This window comes from Sciurus vulgaris, assembly GCF_902686455.1.
Source record: "Sciurus vulgaris genome assembly, chromosome: 12".
In the NCBI taxonomy this organism is placed as follows: Eukaryota; Metazoa; Chordata; class Mammalia; order Rodentia; family Sciuridae; genus Sciurus; species Sciurus vulgaris.
In genome coordinates, this window is record NC_136473.1 from 27,557,558 (window position 1) to 27,579,761 (window position 22,204).

At 34.3% G+C, this 22,204-nt stretch overlaps 2 protein-coding genes across 3 annotated transcripts in view; one reads left to right on the top strand and one right to left on the bottom strand.

Moving 5' to 3' along the window:
- Positions 1-1,619: 1,619 nt before the first annotated feature.
- On the bottom strand, positions 1,620-21,330 carry ARL5B (ARF like GTPase 5B). Its single transcript, XM_079107644.1, has 7 exons — positions 21,235-21,330; positions 20,999-21,119; positions 10,435-10,495; positions 8,214-8,361; positions 5,547-5,630; positions 3,769-3,920; positions 1,620-2,703 (listed from the first exon to the last, which is right to left on the bottom strand). Exons 2-7 carry the CDS (start codon positions 21,045-21,047, stop codon positions 2,655-2,657), a joined length of 543 nt encoding a protein of 180 aa, XP_078963770.1. The 5' UTR covers positions 21,048-21,119; positions 21,235-21,330; the 3' UTR covers positions 1,620-2,654.
- Positions 21,331-21,400: 70 nt separating this feature from the next.
- Positions 21,401-22,204, top strand: part of NSUN6 (NOP2/Sun RNA methyltransferase 6) — a 54,690-nt gene continuing 53,886 nt past the window's right edge. The window contains exon 1 of one of the 2 annotated variants that reach the window (XM_079107641.1): positions 21,401-21,459. The gene's annotated coding sequence lies outside the window, so the exon portion shown is untranslated. Of the gene's footprint in view, positions 21,460-21,533; positions 21,833-22,204 lie in introns of those variants that run through there. The other variant, XM_079107642.1, reaches the window with a different exon arrangement.

Here is a 22,204-nt window from a genome sequence, read left to right on the forward strand (position 1 = left end):
AAATGCAGAATAATCTCCTGAAGGTAATGTGAGTTGGGTTTCTTGCTTTCCACATACTAGAAACTTTGCTAGGCAATATGTGGATCTGACAGAGAGGATAAAACTCAGATTATTCCCTTGTTGGACTAATTAGCTGCTAATCAGACTTCCAAAGAACAGGTATAGTACAAAATTAAGAACTTATCTCAAAATATGAAAGGCACTAATCACAAATTTACATTTTTCAAATAATATCTGTTGGCTGATTTACAATGAATAAAATCAATGCTTCAGTATTAGATACTTGCTTAGGTTAAGACATTCTCTTGGAGTAAAGGATGATCAGTTTTCATAACATTTTGACAGGAAAGATCTGGTGAAACCTTTTAAAAAGTCTTGTATGAACTTCCTAATTGAACTTTCCCCAATCATTGGCACAAAATCTACTTGAATGATGACTTCATTTTCAACAAACAGCTAACATAAATCACTTCTAATCCAAAAATAACAAAATGGTTTTTAAAAATTATTTAGAAAATTAAATAGTAAATACTCTACTAGTATAGCTGTTTGACAAAATACAATCGACTATTAAAAACACTTTAAATATAATGCTGATGTGGTAATATAAAAAATAACCATGTAATCTGATAGAATAAAACTGAGCCAGTCAATCTTATTGAATACAAGAAGGCAGATTTCTTATTTCATAAGAAGAATACTGTAGTACTAAATACACTTTTTCTCAGGATAGACTTGAGAATTACCCTTAGTACTTATGGTAAACAATAAAACCAAGTAGAAATTCAGGCAAAGTGTGCTTTAGGTAAATGATATTATCATAATTACCATCTCCCTCCATCATCTTCTCTCTCTCTCTCTCTCTCTCACACATACACACACCACAAAGCATCTGTATTGATTTATATCTGCTTTTTGCACATGTTCTTGATTATGGGTTATATTAAAAACTAAACTAAACTAAACCACTACTTGGTATAGAATCATTAATTAAAAGGTTCAAAATAAAGTTAACTATTTTTCAAAGTCCAGAAAGCTTTCTCCTGGCCATTTTTCTATTCAAGGTCATGCTACCACTAAACAAATCAGAAAAGTTTACCAAATTTAACTAAATTAATACATCTTAAAATAGTAAACTAAGTATACCTGAAAACAGCAAAATTTAAATTTACAAATAAAATATTAAAATTAAAATACCACTTTTGAACAGATATTGATATTCTTATGAACACTGAATCTTATTTTTGATCCAAAAGAAAATACTGCAAGAATGAAATATTATTCTCTAAGTACATATTCTATACCTTTCTTTAGAGCAAAATCACACATTTGAAATTTAAAAAAAATTGAAATTAAAATTCCTGTCCTCCATCTTAATTTAAAACATGCAATGCTTAGATTTACGTATTAGACAACTGCCTCAAAAACTTTTTAATGTGATCCAATAAATAAACTTATGATAGATTATGATTTTTCCTTCACTTTGATTTGAATTTATATGTTGTTGAGAATATTAACTTTGGGTATTGCAGTAATACTATAAAAGCTAGGATTAAGTTTAGCAGCTTCCTATAAGATTTTAGGACATGAAGTATATTTAACTCAAAGATGGTAACTGTTTTAAAAATATTTAAAGAAAGCCCCATTGTTTTTTAGTATTTTGCTGGTGGCAAAATGCTATGACAGACACTATCTCAAATTTCAAGAGAGAAAAAAGACCGTTCATACTTCTGCTTTACCTACTGTTGAAAGCAGATGTGATGTCTCTTCAATTAATAGGTGAAATTTTGTTGATAACAGTTGATTGAAAATTGATACTAAAATAGATCCAGATGTCATATTTTAATTTCAGTGGTGGTAATGCTTTAATAACTTCTGATTATTATATATACAGTGAATTATGTGACATTCCTAAAATACCAGATTAACCCAATAGTATTTACCATCCATGCCAGGCTTTCAAATAAATATTTTACCTGGATTAGTTTTTACCAAATGTTGTATCCAGAAAAGTGAACTCAATTCCTTTACATAAATTAACAGTCTAATTAATTTCCATGCTAAAAGCAACTTACAATTATTCCATAAAATGCAATATGTGAGGGAAGTATAAAGGCAAATATTCATGATGTTTAATCTTTCTTACATGTATCTTCTAGGCAGATTTATTTCTTTAGAATAAATTCTGTCAAAAAGATAAATGATTTATAGAGAGTATAAATATTTAGTGTTGGAGAAATTTGGAAGTAGTACCTGATATTTTCCACTAAAACTCTGTCAAACTTGGGAGAAGGGAGTGGTTGTCATGAATGGAAAGACATTGGTCGTAAAGGTTATAACAATACATCTGAAAACATTAAACATATGACAAACATTTTTACAAGGCAGTCACTGAATAATTAGAATAAGCAGTCAGAAGAGTTCTGTTGCTGAAAACAGTTATACATTATGTTCATCCAACTGAAGATTAGTGCATTTAAAAAAAGTTAAGAAAAAATTTTTTATGTTCCAGTTCAGCTGCACTTGATTCAAGTGTTGCTCATAGAGGTTTGTGTTGTTATAAATTAAACATGCTGCTGCCTCAGCAGCCAAAGGTACTAGGAAAAATGTTCATGTCATAGAATAAATAGAGCAGTCTCTTTCAAGCTAAAAAGTTATCTCACGCCAATCCGGGAAGTCATCCACTCTAGACCTTGGCATAACCTACACAAAGAAAGAAGTATTTTTAAAATGAAAAACTTTATGCTTAACAATTGAAATGCATACTCAATTTTAAGTCTTATCTAAAGATCATTACTACATTGTCTATATACTTCAGTGACAACTATCAATACCATATATTAAGTGGAATTTTTAATGGAAGATTCACTTAAAACGATCTTCAATCATTATGAGTTGAAATTGCTTTACTTTCATCTTAAAGACACAGCTTTGGCAGTTTTGACATGAAGACTACAAATACCCTCCTCCCCTTTAACAGAAACTACTAAACTACAAAAGAAAATAACTACAGACCAGCCTTAAAATCATGTGTCAAATCATTTCTATAACACATCTATTATACTGCCAGGATTTCTAAGAGGAGAAAAATAAGAAGTTAGGTTGATATGAAGAAAAATAAGTTCCTGGATAACAAACTGTGTAATCTATGTATAACACACCTTGGCCTAACATCCACTTTCAAACTGGGAGCTTAGGTTTAAGTCCTTACAGACTTAAACTTGTATTTAACCTTGTATATTTTCTTTAAATATTCCTTTATGTTCAGGCGATATTACAGTTTTTTTCTCACTCAAGAAATTATAAAAGTAACAAATGAATAAAAAATTTGAACTGTGAAAACTTAATTCAAAATTTATCATTGCCAGATGTGATGATGCACACCTCCAATCCTGGTGACTCAGTAGTTTGAGGCGAGAGGATTCAAAGTTTGAGGTCAGTTTGAGATACTGTTTCAAAATAAAAAATTAAAAAGGGCTGGCAATGTACCTCAGTGGTACAGAATTCCTGGGTTCAATCCCCAGTATTAGAAATACATAAATAAATAAAATAAATTATTGTTTTGGCTAAACATTACATTTACATTAACGATTATAAAAAAGTTGTAATTTTATTTACTAAAATTATTTAACCCTCTAAGTCTGAGATATAATATAAAAATCACCTTGAATTAAGAACAATAAAAGAAATAAAGATCCAAGAAGAAAACTGGTTTGCCTAAAAGTGTTGAAAAAACCCATATCTCCCCTCAGGTTGATTAACACTTACCCTTCTCCTGTTAAAGCACAGCAGGACTGAATGTGCCATGGATGATCCTTAATTGAACTGAGGGTGAGGTATTTAGAGATTTCAGCCGCTGTCATACACCCTTTCATATCCTGTTTATTTGCAAAGATAAGGACTGCAGCCTTCCTTAAATCCTGCAATCAATTAAAAAAACTGTATTATTTGAGATATTATTCGTCAAACTCAAACAATGAAGTAAGAGTGTAAAATATACCCAGTGGGATAGTTATAATGAAATGCCCCTACTTTCAAATGATCAGGCACTAATAATTAACTTTAAAATTTTATTGAAATCAAAATAATCTCAGTCATAATTTAATGGCTCAGTCTAACAAAGACAGATTAACACAAATAGTTAAAAGTTATTTATTTTGCGGCAAAAGAAGTTAAATTAAAAATAAAACATACAGATGGGCTTGGTGGTATACACCTGTAATCCCAGAGGCTTGGGAAGCTGAGATAGGAGGATCGGGAGTTCAAAGCCAGCCCCAGCCAAAGTGAGGCACCAAGCAACTCAGTGAGACCCTGTCTCTAAATGAAATACAAAACAGGGCTGGGGATGTGGCTCAGTGGTCGGGTGTCCTAGGATGGTATCAAACTAAAAAGCTTCTTTATAGCAAAGGAAACAATAATATGAAGAGAGAGTCTACAGAATGGGAGAAAATCTTTATTACCTGCACCTCAGATGAAGCATTAATCTCCATGATACAAAAAGAACTCAAAAAACCTAATACCCTGCCAAAATAAACCGATCAATAAATGGGCAAAGGAACTGAACAAGCACTTCACAAAAGAAATAGAATAGTCAAAAAATATATGAAAAAATGATCAACATCACTAGCAATGAGAGAAATGTAAGTTAAAACTACACTGAGATTCTATTTCACTCCAGTGAGAATGGCAATTATCAAGAAAAGTAACAAGAAATGTTCATGAGGCTGTTTGGAGAATGGAACTCTCATACATTGCTGGTAGGACTGCAAATTAGTGCAACCACTCTGGAAAGCAGTATGGAGATTCCTTAGAAAACTTGGAATGGAACTATCACTTGACTCAGTTATCCAACTCCTTAGTCTATACCTAAAGGACTTAAAACCAGCATATTACAGTGACACAGTCACATCAATGATTATAGCAAAACAATTCATGATAGCCTAGCTAAGGAAAACAACCTAGCTGTCCTTCAACAGATGAATGGATAAAGAAAATGTGATATATATACACAATGGAATATTACTCAGTCATAAAGAAGAATAAAATTATGGTATATGCTTATAAATGGATGGAACTGGAGAATATCATGCTAAGTGAAATAAGGCAATTCCCCAAAACCAAAGGTGAAATGTTCTCTCTGGTATGTGGATACTAACCCACAACAAAGGAGAGTGGGGAGTGGAAAAATAGAAGTCCATTGGATTAGACAATGAAGAATAAAAAGAGGGGAAGGGAATAAGGACAGTAGAAATAATTGGACATAACTTTCCTAGTCTTATATTTGAATACACAGCGATGTGTATTCACAGGGGCTCTGCATCATGTACAACCACAAGAACAGGATCCTAATCAGAACAAGCTATAATCCGTGTATGTATAATATGCCAAAATAGATTCTACTATCATGTATATCTAAAAAATTTTTTTCAATGTGTAAAGTTTTACAGTTGGTGAAATAACCAACATCATCGCACACTAATCTTTGTAAAACCAATATACAGAGACCTGACTCCATTAGTTTTTAAAGATTTGTTTTCAAAACTTACCTCATGAGCTAACATTCTGTATAATTCTTCTTTTGTAATAGCTAGTCGTTCCCTGTCGATGCTGTCAACAACAAGAATGATGAACTAGAAGACAATTTTAAAAAAAAAGAAAACTGAATGTGGTGTAAAGTTTTCAAAGTTACTCATATAAGTAGTTACTTCACATAGCATCATCATTCGTACAAATTATATAGTGCCTTTTTTAAGCCCAAAGAGTTTACAGAGTGCTAAATATTAATAATGAGATAACTGATAATTACAATAAACAAAAACTGTGACTAAGTTTGTTAAAGTGCAATTTGAATTGATAGTATGTAATGTTTTTAAATGTGAATAAAAAGTAATTTATAAAAAGAAACAATTTAAGTAACTTTCACTAAAACATTATATTATTCATTTATTAAACTAATAATTGGTTACTTATTTATGAGACAGTCTCCCATTTATTGCAAAGAAAAAGACACACATTAAAAAAGAAACAAAACACTAATGCACTGGGAAGGTTGGCATCCTGTAATTACAGCTACTCCAGGAGCCGAGGCAAAAGGATCTCAGTTCAAACTTTGCAAGATCTAGTCTCAAAATTAAAAGTTTTTTAAGGGGCTATGGATGTAGATCATTCATGTATCATTTGCCTACCATGTGTAAGGCCCTGGGTTCCATTCAGTGCCACATACAAATAAAGTGATAAGTTGTGCTAAATTATATACACTGGTGTTAATATGCTAAAAGAACATGCAGGCGAGATGAGAGAAAGGCAAAAGACAGGACAACTGGAGTAATCTGTTGGTGGAGGTGAACACGAAAAAAAGTTGATCTTGCAAACTGAAAAAATAAGAAACTTCAAACAAAAAATAAAAATAAAGACTGAAAGAAATTTTGCTAAATAAAAATACGATGAGATAGTAAGAAAAGGTCTCTAGCTCAAACTCCTTATTCAGAAGGTAAGTTTAAAAAATGAAATCATGTGGTGCTAAAGATTACATATAGTAAGATGGTGATCTGAAATAATATAGAAAGGATGGAGACAAGTTATAGAGATGACCAGAAAACTGGGGAGAGACAACTAGGTTAATCTGAATATAAACTGAGAAGGGCTTAGAAAGGGACAAAACAAAGAGAAAGAAACACAGCAAATAAAGAATGGACAGAACACTGAGAATTACATGGGAGTTAATGAGAGGAGGGTAACAGGTATTAATCAACACCTTACATTATAATGTAGCTTCTGGATGTCACCACTATGCAAAAAATTTTCAAAAAGCAGATGACAAAGTGAACAAAGTGATTGGTGAAATAGCACACAGAGAAAATTCCTAGCTGAAATTTAAGAATGCAAATGCTAGGTGTCATGCTGGTGTGTTGCAACAAAGGCCTTTATTTTTCATAGTAAATTTGATATTCTTACAGAAATAGTTTATTGAAAGAAAACTTCATGCATATGGTATCAGTAATAACATATCTTTTTCAGGACTAAAGTAAAGTCTTCTAGAGTTTCAGCAATTTCAAAAACTACCCTTCTGAACAGTTTTAAGTGCACCTGAAACAGCTAAAATCAACTTTGACCTGTCCCTCAAAGAGGAACTGTTCTTTTCACAGCTGGATTTAACTGAGTTTTGGAAAAACCATCTATGCTGCTGAAACAAGTTATATGCTACATATTCTTCACACACTTGCTAATATAGTCTAGCTTCAGAATGTTACTTTACTGTACAAATGAATACTAAGCTAACTATAACTATATTTGTTATTTGCTATTCTACTCTTCTGCCTCTCCCCACTCCCGACCCAAGTAAAATAAGTACTAACACAAGTGCTGAATATTTGAGATAGGTTATCCTGGGTTACTTACACACTGCATCAGAATATATGAACACATACACTTATGATATTACAATATAAATCTAGAAGAATACATTTCTTACTTTAAAAGGCAACTTGCACAACAAAAATTCTTTGCATTCCATTTTCTCCCAACTCCAGTTTTTCAAAGCTTTCATTTTAGAAAATAATTGCTTAGGAATACCACTTTGCAAAGAAAAATTATATGAATGCAGTTGCATCCATATATTGTATTGTCAAAAGATAAACCTCTCAATAGTACTTCATAACCTTAAAACAACATCAATAATAAAAACTTGGCCTCTAAGAAGAAATAAAGCAGAAACAGGAGTTATTCCGGATTTGTTCCCTAGGCTAGCTCTGAAGTGATTAAATATGTGATAGAGAACTCTGAGGGATGGCTGCAAACCTATCATTTCTTTTTTTCTACATTACAATACAGGCTCACCAAAATTTTAAATATTCATTTGATGTTATTTGAAAATCTTATGTTAAATTACACTTAAAATATTTTACTCCTCTCTTAATTAGACCCTCTTATTTTTGCAAGATTTGGGGAAAAGTTATATAATTTCTCCTAACATTAAATTTCTCCAACACTTGGAGATAGTACAGCAATACTGTAAGAATAAACTGAGAGAGCCTAGCCAACAGTAAGCACTCAACAAATAATCATTCCCAACACTCTTCTACTTGCCTTTTCTATTTAAAAATCTGAATTCTTTAAAAAAAAAACTTATTAAAAGATAACTGCCAATATTCCTAATTTATATTCTATTTTCTGTTTCTTTTTCTAATTCAAATTCAGAAGTATTCTTGGCATACCTCTGTGTTTGAGTAATATGTGTTCCAAGATGATCGCAGTGACTCTTGACCACCAATATCCCACATAAGAAAATGAGTATTCTTTACAACTATTTCTTCAACATTGCTTCCTATAGTTGGAGAAGTATGAACCACTTCATTCATTAAGCTGTTGAAAAAGACAAACACCATAAAAACTCTTCTGCATATTTTGAAAAGCAAAGTGAGTTTTATCCCTATATTTTAAAAATGAATCAACCTTTCTCAAAATATAAACCATTAGCATAAAAAAACAGAAACTTGGAGAACATTTTTGCCAATAAAGATCTAGCCAAAGAACAACTACTGGAGATTTTTTTAGTTATTGTTTTTTGGTATTGGGGATTAAGCCCAGGGGTACTTAATCACTGAGCTATATCCACTGCTCTTTTTACATTTTTATTTGAGACAGGGTCTCCCTAAGTTTCTTAGGGCCTTGCTAAGTTGTTGAAGCTGGCCTCAAACTTGCAATCCCCCCACCTAAGCCTCCAGGGTTGCTGAAGACTTTTGTTTTTCAAAAAAATAAATGAAATGCAACCTTGTTTTGGATGCGGGGGAGAACACTGTAGTGTGAGTTTGCATTTCTGTGGGAAAATATTCACATATCACCAAGTCCTTTTATCATTTAGGTCAGAACCAATGCCTCATCCTCAATCAAGTTTCTAGGTGACTGACATCAATATCTGCAATGTGGCATCCACTGGAGAGTAGGCTATCCATAAATCTGGAGCTAAGCATGGTGGCACACACCTGTTATCCCAGTTACTCAGAGGCTGAGGGAGGAGGATCAAAAGTTCCAGGCCAGCCTGGGTAACTTAGCAAGACCCTGTCTCAAAATAAAAAATTAAATAAGCTGGGGATGTAGCTGCATGATAGAAAGCCCTGGGTTTGATTCCCAGTAACACATACACATACATAAAAAGTCTGTGTGAGACATTAAAAATCTAGCTCAGTCATAAAAATTAGTTCAGTATAACCCAAATTATAGACTTAAAAAGACAAGGTCATGGGCAAATAAAAATCTTACTTAAAATGAACTATGTATTTATCATAGTGATGCTCATATCACTTATACTATCATAATCATTAAGTTCCATTAATTAATTCAACATATTTATTTGCTGACAACATGAAAATACTGTATTGGAAGAGGATCACAGCTTTCTCATGAGCTTTATATATATATTTGGGGTACATGAAAATTACTTCAATAAAGATGACAAATTTCTTAAATATTTATATTTGTTGTTTGAAGACTTTATATTAATATTAAAATACATAATGGCTAATGAATGAAAATGTGTTAAAAAGCAGTTACCGAACTCTAAAAAAAACCCCAAAGTAGTAAGTTTTTAGCAAAGTTTTTAGTTGAAATATAACATGCATTGGTTAAGTGAATATTTCTGGTGAGCTACAGAGTGATGTATATTTGTTTGTCTGTTATTCTTTCGTGAGGCTTGGTTTTGAACTTAGGGCCTCCTGCATGCTGGGTAAAAGCTATGCCGAGCTATCCTTCCAGCCCCTAGACTGACATACTTTTAACATAGGATGAAGTGCGAAGAGCTCTGCAATCATGCAAAGTACTTTCTTATTATTTGTTAAAATGCTTGAGATATTGACCGATTTCTATAAGTTAACATTTCATTGGTACTGAAAGAATCACTGCATTAGCACTGGCAGAATAACTAGAGTTACTTGGACAAGTAAATTGAACTCTTAAAATTTCCTTAAAGTACTAATGTATTTCTCTGAAAGTTTCAAGCCTCTCCCTTTTGTGAGCTAATAAAACAATATTTTGATCATCAGTATTTCAGACAAGTCTGGTTGTGCTAACCAATTCCAAAGCTATTAGCTGGGAGGGTAGCAAGTTCCTAGAAATATCAACCTATTTAAGTGAATCTCAGTGTGGAAAGAACTAAGTGAAATTCACTTGATCAACTTACCCAGCACTATAATTTGTGTTTTATTTATTATAGTTTAATATTAATTCTTTCTTTTAAGGCCAGAAAACAATAAATGCTTGTGGAAGCTTTAGCAAACATATGGTGGCTTATTTTACTTGCTTTTTTGGTAAAATGTTGAAAAAAAAAAACCCACATATTTAAGTTTTTCTATTACATTGAAAAAATAAAAATGGCATCTCATTAATTACAAAATGTTTTAATAATTGAAATACTAAAAACCATTAAACACCCATACTCACAATTGATAAAGAATGGTGGTTTTCCCCGCATTATCCAGTCCCACTATAATTACTTTGTGTTCTACGAAAAGAAAGCAAACCATAAACATGAAATACTGGTGCATACTACAATTGCATGCATTCATATTACAATTACATGTGTTCAACAATAATCATTAGTTAGCTTGTTAATGAGAATTATTTACTGGATTTCTACTACTGAAATGCTAAAATAAAGAAATAAACTTTATGATATTAAAGACCAACCTTAAGTGAGCCAATCTATTAAAAGGTCCTCTAGCTAGTTCTTTTGTAAAAGAATGTGGGAGATGAGTTAGCAAAAAACTTGGTCACTTTAAGTGTGTGTGTGGGGGGGAGCACACAAACATTAATCTAGGCAAAACATTATGACGTAAAATATGTTTTTAAAATCTCTGCTTTACATAGCTATTTAGAGTCTCTGCTAATCAAGTTAGCTTTTTGTCAAGTTGTGTTTACTTGTGGTTTTCTATCTACATGTACCTCTTAGAACTGAAAACTGCAATGATTTCTGTCACCGAGACATATACTCTTAACCAGTTTTTCATTTCTTATACTAATTTAGAGAAATAAAAGCAATTACTCAGTCTTTAATTTTTTTTTTTTTTTTCAATCTGAATTCAGCAGTTTTCCTGCGCAGATATTGTGTGACAAGTCATTTCAGTCCTTTTCTCCTTCAGGTGCCATGCACTAAATAGTCACTTTATATAAGTAGTTATTAAGGCCTGTCTAATTATTCTGTTGAGTGGTACATAATCTAAGATCTCTTTAGAATGAAGAAGACAAAACTCCTGGATACCCTCTTTCTATGATTTCAATCCAGTCAGAATATATTAAAGATTCCCTTAATCCAGGGCTGAATGCTTAGAAAGTAGGAAATGGATGGAAGCTGCCATAAGAACCAAAACACAAATTTTTCTCAATAATTTGGCACATTTTGTATCAGAAACCTGTTTCTCTTGATAACCCCTGATGAGTGTCAAAATTATGAAAATACATTCAGCTAAATTCAGGTCATATTCCTATTTTAAAGCCTTAATACTGCATCCATTAAAAAAAAAGAGGGTTCATAATTCACAAGCAAATTCTTGAGATCACAGTCTATCTTTGTACCTTCTAATGACTTACACATTATAGGAACTGCCTATAATTTTGCAGGACAAGTAGATGTGGTCCTCTGGAAAGGATATTTTCATTATGGTAGAAGCTGCTTTGTAAAACAAAACAAGATGAAACTTATTGTAAGTCACGCTAACTCTTCTTTTTCCACTCTTGGTTCATGTCCCCTAATATCTAATGGAACCAATCTTGACATGTTTTTGCTTACAGTACAAGAACAAGAGTACTCTTAGCCACAGGCATTTTAAATTTTGGTAGCAGCTGGAAACTACCTGCCCAGCATCTGGAGACATTAGTATTGCCTGCTCAGTTAGAAGAAAGTCCCTAGTCTAAGGGTAGCCAAAACTTAAAAGTATTAAGATATTTCTCTGAAAGTATCAAGTCTCTCTCTTTTTTTAAGCTACTAAAGCAGTATTTGACAATCTTCATTTTAGACAAGTTATGCTATGCTACTCAGGAGTATCAGGGGAACAGAATGGACAGACAGAACCAAAATGAAGTGAATACATGGAGCCATTTTCAAACAATTCTGCTTCACATTTTTGATGATGACTGAATCAGAGTATTAAAGGCCTGATAGTAAAACTCATAAATCATGCATAATTTTGAAAGGCTGGACTCCAAAGTGAATTAAGGAGTGGCAAACCCTGAAGGTGAATAACACATGGATTTCATTCAAGTCGTATAAAACTTCAAATATTTGATTAACTTATCTTTCAGATTCCTTCTGCCCCACATTGACAGGGAATTCTGGCAATTAAAACACACAATTCAACTCTTACGATGAAGGTACACACAATTATCCTTCAAATAAACTAAAGTTTATCTTCTGATGTTAAAATTACCATCAACGATCTGAATCTATCTACAAGAAAACTTCAACAATAAAGAAATGCCTACATGCTTTTAAAAAGCACAGAACAACAAAATTTTAGATCTTTGCTCTGAAAAATATCTTTAACATCATCTATACAGCAAGACTAAAAGCAGTTCAAAGGACATTGACTAATAGCCAAGTTTTTAAAAAAACTGCACTCTGTTGCATAAGAGTTGAAATTGTGTTCCAGGAAGCCACTAAATAATTGCTAATTAAGTATGTTCATGACCAGATTTCAGCTCACATTTCCTGATTCGTAAAATTTTTACCCATTCAAGAAACAATGGGAAAACAGGGAAACTGATGTGTATGTATACTTTTACTATAGGTATATATTCCTTGATGCTAAAAAGCAGGCCTCGGGCTTTGAAAACAATGAAGGTATGCCTGTTCTGTACTGCAGTCTTTGGGGTTGAGCATAATCAATAGTTGTATGTATATTTTGTGTACTGGAATACACACACACAAAAATCAACCAAGTGTCAGATTTTCTGTAAAGCTGACCTGGGATAAATAAATTTCCTTAACCTGCAATAGTTAACCCATTATGTTCCATAATCTACACATGAAGACACCTACAAAAACATATTGATTCATCTTAGAGGTGTTCTCTATAAAGGATGATGGGGCATAAGGCTGTAAAGAAAGCAACTGTGGAAAGATGTTTACAGATTTATACAATTTGTATTACCCAGAAATGTTTTATTATTTGCTGACTAAGGAGTTGAAAAAAACTTTCCAATAAATCCCTTATGGTTCAAGTCACCCTCAATTAAAGGGGAGAAAGGATCTGTTCCAAAAATCAAACTGCTGTCAATCTTCAGATGAACATTTAGGCAGATTATCATTTTTACTTAGAGGAAGGTGTAAATGGTTTCCATTTCACTAAAATTAACATTTCTAGAATTGTGAGGCGGAAAGTATACAACTGTATGCTTTCACAACTTCAACTGAATCTCAAGGCATATATGTAAACTATATATTCTTTAGTTCTAATTCCTCAAACTACTCTCAATGAAAACTACATATTTAGGTGACAAACTAAAACAGTCAATCTCAACCATTGTTAAGCAAGGCAAATGATAACATGGATAGTACCAAATTCTTTACTTAAAATCAATTTTTAAAATGTAGGTATAGAAAATTTACCTTGTTACTATCTTTCAAAAGCAAATAAATTTGCTGCCACAGAACACAAGGTGCCCATACTCAGGACAGGAAAGTTTGTGTTGGGGGTGAAAATGTGCAATTTAAAAGATTTTATGAGTAATCAAAAAATTCTAGGTTAAAACATTACCATAACTATCAGAGTAATAGTGAATTAGAATGTTTTCTTTAAAAAAAAAAAAAAAAAAAAAAAAGTCTGCACACCATGAGATCATTATCAAGGGCATCATTTTACTAGAAATTCCTTCCTGGAGGATCACCAAGTTCAAAGTCAGTCTTAGCAAGTTAGCCAGATCGTAAAGTAACTCAGTGAGACCCTGTTCTAGATAAAATATAAAAAAGAGCTGGGGGTGTTGGCTCACTGGTTAAGCACCACTGTGTTCCAACCCTGGTATCAAAACAAAGCAAAACAAAAACAAAACAAAACAAAAACAAAAAAAAAACCTTCCTAGAAACCAAGTTGTGCTTCTTTCTCCAACAAAGAGCTAGGAGAAAATCTTCCAGTGTTGCTTACCCATGCATCTCCAGACCTAGACCCCAACATAATGCATATCTTACATTTAATTCCTCACATACACTATTTGAAATGTTTAAAAATATTTAAATATATAATTTTTATGGGTATTTAAAATATATCATTTGATTTCAAGAAGTATAGAGCCTATAGGAAAAGATAAATCATGATCTGTATCTTAATTACTGCTTCTCAATTTTGTAGTAACATTTTACTACTAAGATAGTAAATAATTTATCATTTATTCTTTATTACTTACTTATAAGGATTTACTGCTAAAATTATAAATATAAGTAAAATAATAGCAAAAATATTAAATTGTAGTAAATATAAAATATTTTACTAAAAAGTACTAATTTTTTCAAGCTTGACTAATGGTCTCCCAATGTGATGCTTCCCCACTTTTGTGACAAAATTGAATTTTACAGTATTCTACAAGTTAAAAAGAATTATTAAGTAGAAGAATAACAATCTTCTTGTAAACAAAAGGATTAAATACAGATAAAACAAGAAGATCAGAGAGTCTAAATAAGTCACAATTAATACATACTGTAAGGTAAGAGGTCAGGTTGAAGAAAGTACCTAAAGAGATAACAAAGATGTATTTCCCCAACTCGCTGAATAATGTCGGTGTCTTCAACAAGAACATACTGAAATAGAGCTGGGTGTGGTAGAGCATATCTGCAATCCCAGAACTAGGGAGGTTGAAGCAGTAAGACCATAAATTCAAGGTCAATCCCAGCAATTTAGGGAGATCCTGTCAAAATTTCAAAAGGGCTGGGAATGTAGTTGGATGGTAGAGCATCCCTGGATTCAATCCTTGGTACCAACAACAACAACAACAACAACAAAACAAAACAAATACTTGTATTGAGCTAACATATTAAGTTATTTAGAAAATTCAAAAGCTGTCCACAGGGATGTTATGATTTAGAAGGCAAATGCTAAGGGGCAAAGACAATCTAATCCACAGTTTTTAAGTGTCTGACCATATTCACAGTTGAAAAAATGCAAATGGTACAATGAGTAAAAGATCACAGATGGGCCATTAAAAAACACCTTAATAAATATGAAATAAAATTGAAATCTTATATAGAGTATATTTCCAAACACAAGGGATTATATTAGGACCCAAGATTAAGCTGTCTAAAAATTTACAAATAAATGCCAACAAAACATACTCATAAGTAATCCATAGGTCGGAAAAGAAATCACAAAAATGTAATAAATATGTCAATCCGAATACTGAAATATAACACTAAAATTTGTGGAATACAGCTAAAGCAGTAGTACACAAGAGGGACATTTATAGCTTTGAAATATTTGCATTTGAAGAGGGAAAAATCAATATCACTTTGTTCAATCCTTAAGAAGTGAAGTAGCAAAAAAGAATAAGGAGAAGGAAGGAAATAGCAGGAATTATTAAAATAGAAAACCAACAATACTAAAAATTTCTGTCTTAAAAGATTAACAAAACAAAGTTGGAGAACTCCGAGTACCAAATTTCAAATTTTGTTGTAGAGCTGGGTATGGTGGCATATGCTGGTAACCCCAGGATGCTAAGGAAGGAGGACAGCAAATTCCAGGCCAGTCTCAGCAACTCAGCAAGGCCCTAAGTGACTTGGTGAGACCCTGTCTCAAAAAAAAAAAAGAAAGAAAAAAGAAAGGGCAGGGGGTCTAGCTCAGTAAAGCATCCCTGGGTTAAATCTCCAATATAAAAAATAAAATATAAAAATTAACAAAGTTAACAGTTACAGTAAAGTTATAGTATTTGAGATAGTGTAATAATAATATAGCTTAGGGATAGACATACAGACCAATGGAAAGGAAGACATAGAGATATACATTTATATGATCATTTGAATTTGGAAAAAGGCTCCAAAGTAATCTGTTTGGGGAAAAGAGTCTTCAGAAAATTATGCTGGAATACACAGTGGAAACCCAATTCTTACTCACATCATAACCTAAAAATAATTCAAGGTGGATCACAGGCCTAAGGATACTCGCTTAATCTTCCAGATGAAAGGAGCAGATATCTTAAAGAGGATACAACAGTTAATGAGCTTTTGTTGTTTAAGAAACAAAACTTGGCCAAAATTAACAATTTCTCCTCAGGACAACTCTCATTAAGAAAATGAACAAAGGAGGGATAGGGTTACGTTTCAGTGGTATAGCATTTGCCTAGCACACCTACAGTCATAGGTTCAGTCCCTAGCACCTCAAGAAGGTGGGAGAGGGGATAACAGAAAAGCCACAGAATGGGGTAAAATATTCACAAAACGTATATTTGACAATTCATTTCAGAATATACTAATAATTTCTAAAATTACAAAATAAAGAGAGCTATGTTATTTTTAAATAAATAATGGATTTGAACTATCTGCAAAGGAATATATAAAATGGTAAGGTCATGGAAACTAGCACTTCCAAGTCATCAGAAAAATATAAATTAAAGATATAATGAAATACATCACACATCCAACAGAATGACTAAAATTAAAAAGACCGACAATGGCAAATGTTGGTAAGGATGTGGAACAAGTACCATTCCCAAACACTGCTGGAAAGAGTATAAAGATGATACAAAAGGTGAAGCAGTTTTTTATAAAATTAATCATATATCTGTTCTATGACCTAAAAATTGCACTTCTACATACTGACTTTAGAGAAATGAAAATACCTACAAAAAGTTTTAAGAGTATTCATAGCACAAACCATCAAAACACAAATAAACAAAACAGTAGTTGTATTCATGCAATGGAATTACTTAGGAGAGAGTTATAGGGCAAATTTCATTGGGAAAGCCTAATTAAAAAATATAAACAATATTAGAGAACAGAAGAAAACCAAAAAGAAACTAAAGAGAGAAAAGACAACATTCATAAAACAATGCCACAAGAATAGTAAGAAAATATTTAGCAAGTTAGAAAAAGTTCCTTTATATATGCAAAATATAGTAGCTGAACCAAAATATTCCCTAGGAGAATTGGAAGACAAAGGAAATAACCCAGAAAATAGAGGTGGAAAAAAGGTAATATGAAAAAGAATCTTTGATAACCAATTTGGCATAATATGATCAAAAATATTTCTAGAAAAGAAGAAATCCTAAGAGAAAATTTTTTTAAATTTCCTAGAACCAACAGAGCTGTATCTTTTGTGTGTCTGTGTGGGGGGTGGGGTGGGGGGAATTGGGGATTGAACCCAGAGGTGCTTTAACACTGAGTCACATCCCCAGTCCAGTCCTCTTTATCTTTTACTTTGAGACAGGGTTTCACTCAATTGTTTAGTGCCTGAGGCTGGCCTGGAACTTTCAATCCTTCTGCCTTAGCTCCCCTAGAAGTTGGGATTACAGGCATATACCACCATGCCCAGCAAAAGAGCTACATCTTTATTTTTAAACTGAAAACATCATGCCTATAATCTGAGCTACTCTGGAGGCTGAGGTAAGAGGATTACAAACTTGAGAAGAGCCTTGGCAATTTAGTAAGAACCTGCCTGGGGGGGGGGGGGGGGGCGGCAAAAAAAAAAAAAAAAGTAAAAAGGCTTGAGACATAGTAACTTGGTTTAAAAAAGAAAGAAAGAAAGAAAGAAAGAAAGAAAGAAAGAAAGAAAGAAAGAAAGAAAGAAAGAAAGAAAGAAAGAAAGAAAGAAAGAAAGAAATCCTAGAATGATGGCAAAGACAAGTCCAGATCAGCTGTGCACCAAACTTGAAAGGAAATGTCGAATTTGAGCAGGAATGAGGACTATTTGGAAACCTAGAGGAAAGAAATCTGATAGATGCAAGGTGTGAAAAAATTGTTACAGAAAGGCTTGTGTATAGTGTGAAACCTCTTAGCCAAACATACAAAGAAAACTAAAACAATGTTGTAATTATTTACACTGGGAGAAAAAAGTTAAAATAATGTTTGCAAAGGCAATAGGATTTTGAAATTATTTCTTTGAATGATAATTGTGTCAAAGTATCAGCCTTCTAGCTTAAAATTTAAACAATACAAATTTGCAGGAATTAATTGTTTAAATTGCTTTACTTAGACAACTACATGTTTATTTCCACAAAGGTATCCCATTTCTAAGAAGATGCTTGGGGCTGTAAAATGGTACAAAACAAAAAACAAGAGAGTAAGGAAAGGGCTGGAGTTGTGGCTCAGTGGTAAAGTGCTTGCCTAGCATGCTTGAGGCACTGGATTCGATTCTCAGTACCACATATAAATAAAATAAAGGTCCACTGACAATTAAAAAAAATATTTTAAAAAAAGAGTGAGGGTATATTGAAAGAAAGTTAAGGGAAAGGAGTACATAAGATTAGTAGTTCTTAGCACAGCTGCACATTAGAATTATCTTGGCACCAATGCCCAGGACACCTCTCCTAGTTCTGATTTAACTGTTCTAACATGGAATCTTGAGCATATTATTCCAATATACAACCCAAACTGAATATACACAACCCAAACTGAATACTTCTAAATTGGATGTGTACAGTGGTGAAAATAGAAAATACTGAGATTGGTAGTTTTACTGATACAGTAAACACAAAAAACAACCCCACCCTAGACTAAGATACGATTCTCATCACATCATTACCCTGTTTTAAACAATTATCCAATGACCAAACTTTTCAATGGCTCTCACTGCTTGCTCTCCATAGTTTAACACCTTAGTCAACATTTGAGGCACTCTATGATTTGGTTCCCCTGGTTAACTCTTTAATCTTATCTCTTCTAATTAAGCAACAAGCAAACTAATGTACTAAACAGTCAAAGTAAACTATTCAGCTTCCTTAAATGTACCAAAGTATTTCATTTGTCTCCTTTTGCATATTAGTCCTTAGTCTACCTAGCATGTTTCCTAACCTACTACTTACTCATCATTAAGTCCATGTATACCTTATTCTGCGAAGTCTTCCAGGAACTATCTGAGAAAAACTGGTCACTTCCTTCTTGATGCCACTATTACATTTTTAAGAATATCTGTTAAACAATTTACCATACTGCATTATTCTGTGTCTGTTTACTCATCTTTGAGTGCTCTAAGAGCATGTAAAGTTTGTATTTTTTCCGGCGTGTTTTTAATTTTTCTACCTCCTATGCCAAACTCCTAAGATTGGCTTATGGACTGAGTGAATTTTGCATGAATGAGAATAAAATTAAAGAATGATCATTAATTCTAAATTTTCAACAAGAGAGTTAAATAAAAACTCTAAGTAGAAACGGTGATTTAGGAGGCATAAGCAATTCTGTTACTATAAAATGCAGCCATGAATGTCTTTTATCTTCTGTACTTTCCCTTTATATCTTTTACTCCTTTCCAGTCTCAAAAAGTCTCAAACATAAATGATAGTAATAAAACAGAAAAGGGAGAAAAGAAAAGAACATGGAGGTGCACATGGAGAATCAACTACCTCAGTAATTTCTATTTGTTAAGCAAAGGGGAATGATAACCAGGTGATTATTTTATTAATCTTTTCACTTTCAATTATGTATTTTAAACACTCCTTTACAAAGTCATTTCTTAGAACAAGAATCAGAACATACAAACTGTCAAAATAAGTATTAAGTTTGTGAATAATATCTACAGGTAGTTAAACTCTGACCAATTTGAAATCACTTGAAAAGTGATATTTACTTACACATAAATGGACGCACATATATTGTGTATATTTGTGTCTCCATTTTATCTATATTGATAATCTTCAAAGATTAGTGTTCTTACCAGTATACAAAAAGTCAAATAAAGCCATTACATTCTCATTCACTTCTTAAATCCAGTAAAAGGATAAGTACATTAGCAGTAACAAATTGCTACCATCATAAAAACCAAAACTGCAAAATGAAAACTTGATGAATTTAACTTTTTTTTTTTGTACCAGGGATTGAATCCAGGGGTGTTTTAGCACTGAGCCACCTCTGCAGCCCTTTTTGTATTTATTTAGAGACAGCATCTGGCAGAATTGCTTAGTGCCTCCTTAAATTGCTGAGACTGGCTTTGAACTTGCAATCCGGTCTTAGCCTCCCAAGCAGCTGGGATTACAGGCATGTGCCACTGTGCCTGGCTAGATGAATTTTAAACTGGAATTACTAAGAAACCATTCTGTTAAAAGAATGCTTAAAACTTTATGTTGGCCCCTTTTTGGTCCGGGTATTTTCTCTCTTTACAAGACACCGCATCTCATTCTGACTCAGAACAGGTTTTACAACTTCTTGCCCCTTTGGACTTGCAACTTCTAGGTGTCTCATAACCTGTTCTTGACTAATTACGGACACGTAGCATGTGACACAAAACTGAAAATACTGAGATTTTATTATTTTCATTTTTTTTAACGTCTAACTAAGGGTGGGGGATTAGCATGATTTCCGGAAACCGGTGTAGATCAACTCATTCCCTAGTCCTTAAGAGCAAGGGAAATCAGAGAACAAGGTGTGCTGGCTTAGACAGCAGGGTGGAAAACAAAACACTAATTTATAAGAAGGAGGAAAAGAAGTTTTAGGTTCCGAACGAACACTTATCCTGGGGCAAAACACAGACACAAGGATGCCTAATTTAAATTGAATAGGCCCTCAAAATGCCTCCAGGCATCATTAAGTGTTTTCCGTTTTGCTTCACTAAAATCCAAAAAAAAAAAAAAAAAAAATGTTTGGAGTCTGGGAGACCAAATGCCTTTCTCTTCTGAGTCCCTTTCTCCCCACACGCTAGGTCTCTTCTGCATTCTCTAGGTCTAAAATACCGAGTTTCTGCCCGCTCCCCGGAATAAGTCACTTCTCCGCGTCTAAGAACGTTTCGGTCCACCAAAAGCACTGCCTCCGTTGTCCCCTCTCAAGGATCGGACCCCGCTGGCTTGGATTCAAGCCACTGCGCAGCTTTATCGCTCTCACCTTGGTTACAGAAGAGGCTCCACAGTTTAGCGAAGATCAGCCCCATCATGAGCACCTGGGCGGGCCGCGGGGTCCCTCAGCAGCAGGTGCCGCTGCGCCAGGTCCCCCAACGCGGCGCTGGCTGTATGGAACCGAGGAGAAACCGGCTGAGACCGCGCCGTGAGGGCACTGATTGACCCAGAAGCCTCGACTCGCCGCTCAGACACTGATCGGAAGGTGCCTCGTCGAAACCCTACCGGATAGTCCTTTGTTTCGAGTTCGTTGAGCCCAACGCCGACCCGTAGTCCCCTCAGTCTGAACCCACCTACCCACCAGAGCCTCCACCAGCCCCAAGCCCCGCCTCCGCTCCGCCTCTCCCCCAGATCCCAGGACCACCCATTACCGGAAGAACGACGCGTGACGTCGACGCGCTTACGTCAACCCACGCGTTCGACGTGGCGTTTCCTCCAGTTTCACTTCCGGTAGGCGGGCCCCAGGCTTGCTAGCCTGTGGGAGGTTGTGGATTGAAAGTTGGGTAATTTCCCTTGGTGCTCGCACTCTTCCGGGTTACCATTTAGAAAGTTTATGGGGGCTCACTTTATTACGTTGTCTAGGCTGTTGTCTAAAAAACGAGGGAAGACCTCAATTTCTGATTTAGCAGCCACTGTTTTGCTCTTCTTTTGTTGCCCTGAAAAGTTTCTCACTGGCCTCTTCCCGTCACCCGAGCTGGCGGTCTTGGGGTTCTGCCATGATTCTTAATTCTAAATAGAATTGACTGGGAGACGAACTGTGGAATACCAACAGCCAGGGAGTTCATTTAGTGGCTCCCTCCCCCACAGTTTTGCTCTGCATCAGGTAGGTTCCTGGAACCTAAATCAAAACCTGTGCCTAAGCCAGTTGAAAAAGGAGCGCCTCAGCTAGAGGTGTAATCCAGTAGTAACTCACTTGGTTAACATGCTCAGGGCTCTGGGTTTCATCCTCAGCACTGGCGGGGAGGGGGTATGGGGAGGTGGGGAGCCTGGAATGAGAGAAAACTGACCTTGAAACCAATTGACCAAGCAAGCTTTGCCTAACAAACATTGGACTTTAGTCAGGCGGTAGGTTGCCTTTTAACATGCTAAGTATTTGGTCACCTGTACAAAAAGAAGTGTGACCCTTTTTGAGACTTCCATGCAGCTGGGAGCAGGGGTGCATGCCTGTAATCCCAGTGGCTCTAGGCTGAGGCAG